This window comes from Polyodon spathula, chromosome 10, assembly GCF_017654505.1.
Source record: "Polyodon spathula isolate WHYD16114869_AA chromosome 10, ASM1765450v1, whole genome shotgun sequence".
Taxonomy (NCBI): domain Eukaryota; kingdom Metazoa; phylum Chordata; class Actinopteri; order Acipenseriformes; family Polyodontidae; genus Polyodon; species Polyodon spathula.
The window spans coordinates 38,862,507-38,873,881 of NC_054543.1; the positions used below are offsets into that span (position 1 = coordinate 38,862,507).

Consider the following 11,375-nt stretch of genomic DNA (forward strand, 5'->3'; position numbering starts at 1 on the left):
TCAGGGCATGCTGCTATACGATACACATTTATGTTTTAAGACTGCATTTGTAAGCATGTTATATCGGTGTTTTTCATTCAGGGCATGCTGCTATACGATACACAGTTATGTTTTAAGACTGCATTTGTAAGCATGTTACATCGCTTAACGACAGTTTGCCCTTTCCTGCGTCATGACGACATGTTTCAACACATTCCTGAACAGACCTTCAACCTAAGCTTCCGACAACTGTTTCACTTCAGACCGATTCATTACTTTTCCATCTTTAAAAAACAAACAACCGACAGACCAGCAAACATTGCAAACATGTGTCGCTAATATATATATCCTCTCACATTGATTAAAACAGCGGTTTGTTTTCTTAATAATGAATACTCTTTAACATTACCTGTTTAAACTCATGAATCGCCCAGTTGAAAAGTTTCTCTACGGTTTATCTCCCACATGAATTCACAGACGGATCCCAGAATATTGAGCTCCTCCCTCGCAAACTAGCACCATGAGGTCATTGGAAATGGGTGCGCACAAATGTACACCCTTTACGTAACCTAGCAATAAAGTCCTGGGCTGGGTTACACCAGCTATATACTTAAATTCATTCCTACGTTTTAAAGAAAAGTCTTTACTAAATTCTTATTTGTTACTAGTTAGTTTATAACTGTGCTCACTCCTATTTCAGTTGCACCGCACGTACTTAGACAGCTTTGTTAGTTTATCACTAAGACCGGTTGCTAATCAGTCGGTGACGTCATCGCTGCTCGGTAGCCAATTAGACGTGAGGCTGTTTCAGAGGGCTTGGTACAGATCGAACACATGGACACGATCTTTAAACTACCGAAATAAACATACGACTTCATGGGAATGTTAAGGATGTTTAGTTTTAGAGATTCATTGATTAAAATGAAATCGGCTCCTTTTTGTGAATCGGTATACTGAGAGGGCAAACTTTTTTATTCATGTCTTGGGACACAAATATATATATTATATATATATATATATCTATATATATATATATTATATATATATATATATTTAAAACGCATAACACGTGTGTGCATGTGCGTTAATTTTTGTACAAGGTGCGCCGAGGACGAACACAACAGAGGGACCGTGAGGCGACAGGTGTTGTTGTCTGTTCTGGCACTCCCTGTCTGTCTTTGTGTCGATTAGCCGTCTTATACAAAAACAGCCTTTCATATTTTGTACTTTACAAGTTACTTTAAAATATTTTTCAAAATATTTATAACTAGTACACGTTGAAATTATTGCAATTAATACAAAGATACAGAGTCTCTGTAAAGAACTTTATTAAATATATATGGATATGTTACAATTTCCTTTGATTTTTTTTTTTTTTTAATCCTATTAAACCAATAAGAAACCTTAAAATCTAATAGGATTTAAAGGTTGTCCTATAATTATCAAGAGGATGTATGCAGTCTCATCCTCATCCTTAGTTGTTTTCACTAAACGTTTATTTTTAAATAAGATGTTTTCACAAAGTGTTCAAAACTTCCAGAGGTTTTTTGTTTGCTTGTACTTCTCAGCTGACAGAAAAAAGTGCTGCATTTTAAGGGGCTTTGCCCATTGTCACACAGATCCAGAATCCTTTGGCTCCCACCCCACCCTTAGGGTGGTAGTGCAATGGTATGGCTTCAAACTGTCTGTAAATAAGCACATTGGGGGGCAAAGTGTAGGCTTTGTATGAAAACTGAGTTTTTAGTATGTGGCTCAGATTCTCTAAATTGAGAGAAGCAGTGTAAAACATCACAGGTTCAATAGGAGGCTTTGTGAGCAGGAAATTCAATAACTGCAAAAGAAAACAAAGCATTGTATATCACCAGGAAGCCCCCAAATCAAATGTCAGTAGTTACTGGTGTTGGTGTGGGTGTGGGTGTGGATGTGGGTGTGGGTGGCTACACCTGCCCCTGTATACTGTAAATTAGCTTTGTAATTCCCCACTTGAAAAGTATTCATGCCAGGCTCAAGTACATGCAATCCATTCTAGAATTGTGCAGTAGACTAGAACAGTTGTACAATGGTCAATCATTGTAGGAATTCAATTTGGTTCAGCTGGCCCATTCTGGAATCTCCAGTTCTCAATTTGAGCCCAACACACAGCTGCAGATTAGCAAGTGATTACTTAAAGTGGTTATTGTTAATTAACTAATTTCCTAAATGTTATGTGCACAGTTAGCTATAAGAGACTCACACATGCTGTTGTAAAATAAATATATTATATAGCAGACGTGTCTTTTCATTATAAACACAGTGAATATTCTGCTATTGTTTCACTTCCCAGGTAAATTCACGTCAGCAGTGTCTTCTGGGTCAAAGCATGTTACTGGCTCCAAAGCATGTTAGTCAGTTGGGGAAACTGCTGGTTGGTTTATGAGAGAGAATATGATGTTGAAGGGGTGGGGACAATTTCACTCTCCAGGTGAAGTGCCTGAAAGTAAGATACCTTAACTTCAAATACAATCAGATACCCAAATGAAAACTGATAGCAAAACTGCACTTGGGAAACATATACAGTGAATGAAAGTGCAGACCGGTAATAATTATGCAATAACTGTATTGTGTTAGCTACAACTATTGTAAACAGGAGAGAGCAAATGGGCACTGACTTGGTAAATCAATTACAGAACTAAATGTACAGCACTGGGATAGTTTACATCATATTGTATATGTAACCAGAGCGGGGTGACTAACCTGTAGTTCGGCTTTTTAAACAAAAGTAGTAATAGAAGCTAAACTGATTCCTGCAGACAGTGGCAAATGACAAAAAAAGTAAGAATTCCACAGGGTAACTTCATACTGTTTTTCCTGTACTGTTCGTGTTGTAATGTGTTTTAAAGCCACCTTCACAACTGCTGGTTGCCTGAGATACAGCAGTAGTAGGTCTGTGCTTTGAAACCAGAGTTACCGCTACACTGACATCTAGAGGCAGACCATCCCATTTTAATAATCCTGGTAACTGTTCGATGAAAACAGTTAGTCTCACTTCCTTTCCCATTCCAATGTATTTTCTACAGAGCCATGTGTCTCTTCAGCTGCCAGACAGTATAACAGCAGTCAATATGTGCCTACAGCCCCAGCAATTGTCAAAATTACTTTGGAATGGTAAGAGTGGCAACATGAAGGCAAAAAGATGAATGTTCCCCAGAGACGACAAAAGTCATCAAACAGCATTTATGTGGCAGAAAATAGAAAAGAGCACCAATTGGATGTGGTAAAGAGAATGGACGTATCTGATGGAGTTAGACCTGGTATAGAGTTATTCTTTCTTAGCTGTTTTTGGTGCATGTGTATGTTTTGATCAGACATCAATTGAAAATAAACTGTTGGGGCCTGCCTACGCATCCCTGTAACTCTGCTTAGGTTTGCTTCCTATGAAATTCAGACGACTCGTAGCTTGTTGCAGTTCAACATCTTCGTTCTTTATTTGAAAATAACACCGGCTTTAAACATTCTTTTGTGTTTACTTGTCTAGAATTTAATTTCATAACAATACATTTCAGAGCGTAGCCATTATACACTTCTTCTCTAACTGTAATACACAGCCATCTCACACTGAGAGCATTGCATACACTGACCAACAAAACAAGAGGGACGACATGAACAGATTGCTCACATGCAGGCCTATGTATATTTCATTTACCTATAAAACACATTTTTTTTTGTGAATTTTGGGGTATGCAAAAGCAATGATTCGATTATTTTGACTTCAAGTGGAAGATGCCAGTAACAGAATTTGGATATATATATATATATATATTATAACTATTTTGCTTACATTAATAGGACACTTGGGGGCTTGATTAGGAGCTGACAGTATGCTAGTAAAGGCCCATATATCTTCAGAACGTGTCACTACATTATTCAGATTAAAGCAGAGCATTCAATCTCTAATTCATACACAGGTGACTCGCAAACCAGCAACCTAAATCCAACCTAAATCCACTACCACAAGTGCTTGCAAGAGTTGAAATGATCCTTTTTTTTGTCTTGTCCTTTACACTACAGATAGCTTGAGTATTTGAGAGCTGAATAAGATTTTGTGCAATTAAATACCACATAGTAAAGGGTTTAAGTACTCCAGGATTTGTCTATGATGTATTCAAAGATTTTTACCTTTCTTTGGTATTAACATTAGATGTCTTAACCGTTACATAATCTCAAACACAATAGAGACCTGATCCTTTGGAAAAACATTGTGTGATATTCTCCAGCTTGTGCAGAGTAGACAACCCCACCACATGTATCCCCATGGATACAGGCTTTCTCATTGGATCGCAAGTATCCATGATTCCTCATATCATTCTTCACCACCACTATTGTCATTCGTTGTACCACACAACATGACAAAGTTCTTAGCAAAATATTATTCATTAGAGTACATGTCTGTCTTCTAAATGAGTATAGACTGTTTGTAATAGTCTCTGCAAAACATTGTTGGTCTGTTTCCAAGAGAGATTCTTTCAGGCTTCCAATAAACCCTGATGAGTAAGGACTTGTTAAGAACACAGACAGATCATTTGTTAATTAACATTTCTTGACAGCCTGCTTTATCTAATTTATGTTCATAAAATACTTTTGATCCAATGCTAAGTATTGTTTCAGCTTGATATAATGTGTTATGGTTTTAAAAGCAGACTGGGCTATGATGTAACCATTTTCTTTTTCCCACGGTGAAAGAATACATACAGTGCCTATAAAAAGTCTACACCCCCTTTCAAAACTTTCACCTTTTGTTGCCTTATAGCCTGGAATTAAATGCATTAAAATATATTTTTTTTCATTTATCTACACATCCTACCCCACAACTTCCAAGTGAAAAAAATATTCTAGACATTTGTAGAAAATAAATTAAAAATAAAAACTGAAATAGCTTGGTTGGAAAAGTGTCCTCCCCTCTTACAATAGCAATCCCAAATTAGCTCAGGTGTAACCAATCGCCTTCAAAATAACACAACAAGTTAAGTTGCCTCCACCTGTGTTAAATTGTAATGATTCACATGATTTCAGGATAAATTCAGTAGTTCTTGTAGGTTCCCTCTGCTAGGTAGTGCATTTCAAAGCAAAGACTCAACCATGAGCACCAAGGTGCTTTCAAAAGAACTACAGGACAAAGTTGTTGAAAGACACAGATCAGGGGAAGGGTATAAAAAATATCAAAGGCCTTGAATATCCCTTGGAGCACAGTCAAGACTGTTATTAAGAAGTTGAAGATGTATGGCAAAACAGCCCCATAACATCAAAGATCCACCATCATATTTTACAGTAGGTATGAGGTTCTTTTCTGCATACGCATCCTTCTTTCGACCCCAAACCCACTGCTGGTGTGCGTGGCCAAAGCACCCGGTTCCAATCCAAGCGCCAATGCCGTTTAATAAACTCCAGGCGCTTACATTTGTTGGTTGCTCTCAATAAAGGCTTTTTTCTGGCAACCTTTCCAAATAGGCTATTGGCATGGAGGGGGCGTCTAATTGTAGCTTTGGAGACTTGGTGACCCCAAGATGCAACCAAGTTCTGTAATTCTCCAACTGTTGCCCTTGGATTCTTCTTTGTCTCCCGAACCATCTTTCTCACTGTGCTTGGGGGCAAGATGCACTTGCGACCTCTACCAGGCAGATTTCTGAACTTCTTAATTATTGCCCTAATAGTGGTATGTGGTATATTTAGGTTTTTAGCTATTTTTTGTACCCATTGCCTGATTTATGAAGGTCAACAACCATTTGTCTCTTTTCATTTGCGAGTTCTTTGCTTTTCCCCATGGTGATGGATGACAAATGGATTTTACATGTGTGTTACCTCATTTTTATACCCCAGTTAAACAGGAAGCCATGGAAGGCCACAATACAGTTCCTTAAGACTGAGATGTACATAAAAAAGTACAATATTAATGCAGATTTAATTTTGTTTGATTTTATTTATAAGAATCTTTAGGGGTGCCAATAATTTTGTCACCAATCTTTTTGAGAAAAAAAAATTATTACTTGTTAAAAATAAACACTTTCTCTGAGCAATTGTATTAGTATAAAATAATAGTTTTCCCATATTTTGCATACAATATAGCTCACTACCTGTGTTGTTTATTTTATACAGCCTTTTTTGCTCATCTTTATCAAGGGTGCCAATAATTTTGGAGGTGCCTATATATTTCTCTGTGGACTGCTCCATGAAAACCTCTTTTCCCAAAACGCTTCTTGTATTGCTTGCTGTTACTTTTCTATTTCGCCCCTAGCAGTGCTGCCAAGTAAATTTTAACAACTGTCTACTTGTCAGATCTGCTTCTGTACAGTTCACAAGTTTGTACCCTATGGTTTTTCACACAGCTCTAGAATTAATGTAGGCTGTGCTATAAAAGGACATGCATCTGGGGAAGAGGAATGGCTTGCACTTCACCTGCAGTGCTCTCGTGTCTCCCAGGCTTGTCCTACAAGTGCAATGCTGTGCGACTGGGTTGTCCGCTGAAAGACATTAATGTTGTTAAGCAGGTTATTCTGGATTCAGAACACAAACCACCGACAGCAGATCTGGCTTGAAACTGCCAGTCAAACAAACCACCTGTTAACTTTGCACAAAGAACAATTAAGAGTGCTGATGACCCCAACTGGGAGCCCAGTTCTGTGTCACACGTGACAGCAAACATGCTGATGTTTACCTACTGAAATTTTATACCAAAGCAAAAGCTGTTTTTTAATTCTTATGTATTTGTATTGCTCTTGTTAACAGAGCATGCATGAATGCAAAACCAACACAAAGGAAGGACCATAGTGGGTTAGCCTGAAATGTTTGCCCCATACCATAACATGGTACAAGGATACAACTTGATGATGCTGCAATGTCATATTGAAGTTACATACAAAATCATGCAGTCATACTGTTTAATTCAGGCAAATGCAAGTTACAATTGTATACATTTTTACAACATTGGTTAATGCAACTGGGGAATTATTACCAATAATTAAGACATTATCAATATTTTTTTATTACTTCATCATTACTCCAGCCTATTCATTAACATTTAGTGTATAACAGATAAGCTGTAATTACATGGTATTTCTCTAGAAATAGTAATTGTTCTATTACAAAGAAGCAATTATTTTTATCCTGTAAGCGACCTTGCCTCATGGAAGCAGCAGCTTATGTAGTAATAAGTATGTACCCTTTATTAACCACAGGATGCATTCTCCCCTCCATTATGGTAATCAAAAAAATATTCCATGAAAAAACAAACATCAAGCAGTTATTTAATATAAAAAGTGCATGCAATACAAGATAAATTGACTTAGCCTTGTGTGCTGTACATGTAACATATGTTAGATCACTCAAAGCTGCCTCCATGGAGTCTCCATTGGCTTTGCTGGCTGATATTTACTGTATTGGTATTACCAAACATGTTTGCATGGACACGTGGAGCCTCACAAAACAATTTCAGCTGTGTGCAGCCATTTCTGTAGAACAGGACTGCTAGTGGCAGAAAGGATTCCACAAAAAGTTGCCTATACATGCAACGGACTTCCTACAAAAAGAGTAAAGCACACAGGTGAACAGTCACAAAATTTTAGTGTTGGCAGCACTTCCCTAACAAACTAGATGAGGTCTGCCAAAGCAGTTTGTTAACAATTAAAATAAAGCCATTCTTTAGGAAACTTAAAGGGGTGCGGAGCACTGCCTCATAGCCAAAATCCCCAAGTTCCCCCACCAACACAATGAAATATGGGCTGTATGTGCAAAGCAGCATTAAACCTCCTTCTACACGACATACATGTGCTTTTTACTCTATGCTTTGTCTGATGGTGTTCCCAAACAAGACATTCAGATATCCCCCCCCCCCCAACTCCACACAATATTCAGTCACAGGTGGTGTTTCTTGAGCTGTAGTCCAATGGCTCCCTCTGGTGGATAATAGCGGGATAGACACTAGGCCCTCCCCAAAAAAAAAAAAAAAAACTGGCTACCAGATATTGCTCAAACATGCAAGGCAACCTTTCTGAAAATAAGAAAAATCCCCCCCCCCCCAATGTTACTAAGTTAAGAGACTCTCCCAATGTGCTGTTTCAGTTTACTAAAAGATGTGTTTGTTTTTCATAGGTTGCATAGCTGTGGAGAGAATTACAAATGTGGCCTAACAATTAAGCATGCAAGCAGCATTTAACTGCCTATTTGAACTGCCTGGATAATACCTCTTCTAAAAATAGGGTTGGTTTAGTAACATGGTCAAAAAAAAAAAAAAAAAAAAAAAAAAAAAAAAAAACGGTAAATGCAATGAACGCATGGCAAATTCTACTACTTAAAATAAGATGGGATAAAGAATGTTTAATTGCAAATTATGCAGTTCTGTAGATACTGTGAATGTAAAAAAGCAAGCGTGACAGACACCATACAAAGATATTGTCAATTGTTCTTTGCGGGTTTCATCGCAAAGATTCTTACTGCAAGGACAAAACAGGTCAAAAATACCTGCGGTCAAGTCAGACACTGGCTGCTTGCCCAGACCGAAAATATATCCACTGACTTACTTGCTTTTACAGAAAGTCACCCACCACTGCCTTCCAAACAGAAGCCACAAACCAGCAGCCCCTGTGTAAACTACATTTGTCAGCACAGGTTACTTTTATTTATATTTAAAAAAAAAAAAAAATAAACCAGCCCACTACCAGATTTATAGCCATTTCATTTTTTATTAGCAGTTAGATATACAAATTGGCCTCTAAACAGAAAACATGCATCCAAAAAAAAAAAAAAAAAAAAAGCACCATTAACATAATTGCTTTCCCTCACCAAAACTTAGTGCCCCTCCATTATACAGTCGGTATTCAATAGTACCCACCCCGTCGCCCAAGCTGGCCTATCACTCAACACTTGCGGGGCTGCTGAATGAGGTACAGTTTCTTCGGTGTGTGCAGCTTTTCAACTGCAGGTCTGGGCTTGTTATATGCAACACTTGCTGCTGCAGCTGGAAATTCACGACTTAACTACAAATTGAAAGGAAGACAGAATTAAGGCAAACCACAATTTTACCATCTTTAAAAAAAACAAAACACATTTCTACCTTAAAAGGGTACCAATAACAAGATTGTTAATTTTATTTATGAAGCATATTCCAAAACAAAAGTATTCCCTTCACATAGCTTTTCAATTCTTAGGTTGCATGTACAGTAGTAGCCAGCAGTAGGTTAATTAATCAATAAACAGAATACCGTTACAACTGGTGGTTTTGTACAAGTCTGTGGACAGAATTGTCCTTCTGGAAGAGGAACACTGATGGATATACCAACCTTATCAAGAGTACCAGCTAGAAGAATACTGATCGACTGCATTCTGGAAAACACCGCAAGGGACCTGGAAATAGAGGCAGCATTTTCAAAGCTACCAGAACTAAGACATTACCCTTGGATCCAGTCTTGGTTTCAGCTTCTTTTCAAGAAAGTATATTCAGAAATCAGATTCCACGGCTGACTGCATGCTTTTAAAACAGGGGGCATCAACGTAGGTCTGTGGATTTCACTTTTCAGTCCAGTCAGACACGTCATTATTTTACCTCTTTTCTGCTGTAGGTTTCTTGGCCTCTGTTTCAGAAGGAGCATTTTCTTCACCGCCTTGTTTTTTAGCCAGTCTTTTTCCTCCAGCCTTTACTAGGAGATATTAAATATATATAATAAAGAGTGAAGTGTGTACATTTACTGTAGTATTCATATTAGAAGCACTGCTATTCTGTAAAGTCATTCAAGATCTATTAATAACACACACAAATTACATAATTAAAAATACATCTGCCAAAGTTTTTAAATAGGTCAAACAGAAGACAAAATAAAGTACACTACATACCAATTAACTGTGCTCTGAATATTGCAAATTCAACACAAGACCCAAGGTAAAACCAATATTTAATATCACTTCGGTGAAGCAAATTGCCCATGCTTCATCACTTAGTTCTAATTGTCCCAGTTTGCCTCCTTTATTTGTCGGCACCACAACACACTGCAGATGAAGTAGAAAATTAATGGATTGCTCATTTCTAGTCCTAAAGATGAGTCATTTTGTGTTATGAGCGGCCTCGTTCCTTTTAGATAAAAAAAAAAAAAAAAAAAACCTTCATACAGCTTAGTACTTTCCTATAGCGTGTTAGTATGTGAATTACATTATTCTCATATAGATTTAATTAGGGCACCATTTGTAGCAAATGAGACATATAATCGCTGTACATAACAGATTGCTTGCCTTTAAAAAGACACACAACTGCCAATGAAATACACAACTTAAATGTTGTTCCAATTAATACCGGTAAATTCACACTCCAGGTAGAAGAATACGCATGTTCTAGCCTGCAATGTAGTTATATTTACAGAACACAATGAAAACAAACTTTTTGCCACGTTCTCTTAAAGTTGCATTCAGTTTAAATTGGGCCCACAGCATATTCAGTGCGGCGGATGCGTACATTTAAAAAAACAACCAACCCACAAACGCCTCTGAGCCGCAACATTGAATTTGCGTAATCATATATCTGCATTGCGCATGACTTAAACAATTCACAAGCAGTTTGAAAACAAAACAGTTCAAGCATGACTGATAGAGTGCGCAGTTACAACACTGCGTCGTTACTGTTGCTACAAAGAAATAATACTGTTATTTACTATAGGGGCATCGTCAATATGTGGATTACACGACGTCTTTTTATCGCTGACGGTAGTAAACAAGGCGCGTAAACGTCCTCAGATTATCGAAACTAATCCTACGAGCAATACATGGAAAATCCATGCAAAAAGAGCAGAAGTAAATTTAAATATATTAATAAAGTTTCCATAATAGTTTCGCTGTGGAAAAAAAGCAAGCCACTTCTAGCGAGCTCCATTTTGTAAAATAAGATGCAATTTCTAACATGTTTTATAAATGCAGAAATGGCACAAAAGGTTACTATGTTAGGCACACTTTTCTTTAAACGCAAACCTGCAGGAGGGTGTCCAGCTTTGAGAGATGGATTCTCTTTGACTCCAGCTTTCGATAACTGCACCATCTTCAGAACTGCGATCAATAATAACATGCAAAAAGCACGGCATACCCCCTCACCCCCCCCTCACACTTGTTTATACCGAACAGGGAATGACGTACTTACTATTCAATTGCAGGAAATTGAATTATGTGGGGGTGGGGTTTAGGGTGTATTGACCAACACCAAAAAAATAAATAAATAAATCAATCAATCCTATATACTGTACTAATCTGAGTGAAGGATTAAACACTTTTTACAAGTTGAAGTTCCATATATAGTGAACACCTGTGATTTACTTTTCTTGGGCGAAGGAGCATTGGTTTTTCCTGTGTGAATTAAGCAACAGGGGTCTCCTTTTATAACGCAAAATATT

General features: G+C 37.5%; 2 protein-coding genes across 6 annotated transcripts in view; both read right to left on the reverse strand.

Moving 5' to 3' along the window:
- LOC121322282 (protein TANC1-like) overlaps nucleotides 1–688 on the reverse strand; it is a 108,821-nt gene extending 108,133 nt beyond the window's left edge. For 3 of the 4 annotated variants that reach the window (XM_041262033.1, XM_041262032.1, XM_041262028.1), the window contains exon 1: nucleotides 389–676. The gene's annotated coding sequence lies outside the window, so the exon portion shown is untranslated. Of the gene's footprint in view, nucleotides 1–388 lie in introns of all 4 variants that reach the window. The other variant, XM_041262034.1, reaches the window with a different exon arrangement.
- Nucleotides 689–8,670: 7,982 nt separating this feature from the next.
- LOC121321449 (death-associated protein-like 1-B) lies at nucleotides 8,671–11,095 on the reverse strand. 2 transcript variants are annotated; one of them, XM_041260401.1, is made up of 4 exons: nucleotides 10,942–11,095; nucleotides 9,551–9,644; nucleotides 9,288–9,351; nucleotides 8,671–8,984 (listed from the first exon to the last, which is right to left on the reverse strand). In XM_041260401.1, the coding sequence occupies exons 1-4, from the start codon at nucleotides 11,051–11,053 to the stop codon at nucleotides 8,865–8,867; spliced, it is 390 nt and encodes a 129-aa protein (XP_041116335.1). In that variant the 5' UTR covers nucleotides 11,054–11,095; the 3' UTR covers nucleotides 8,671–8,864. The 2 variants fall into 2 exon arrangements, with proteins under 2 accessions (XP_041116335.1, XP_041116336.1); XM_041260402.1 differs by having other exon boundaries at nucleotides 10,960–11,093.
- Nucleotides 11,096–11,375: the final 280 nt, after the last annotated feature.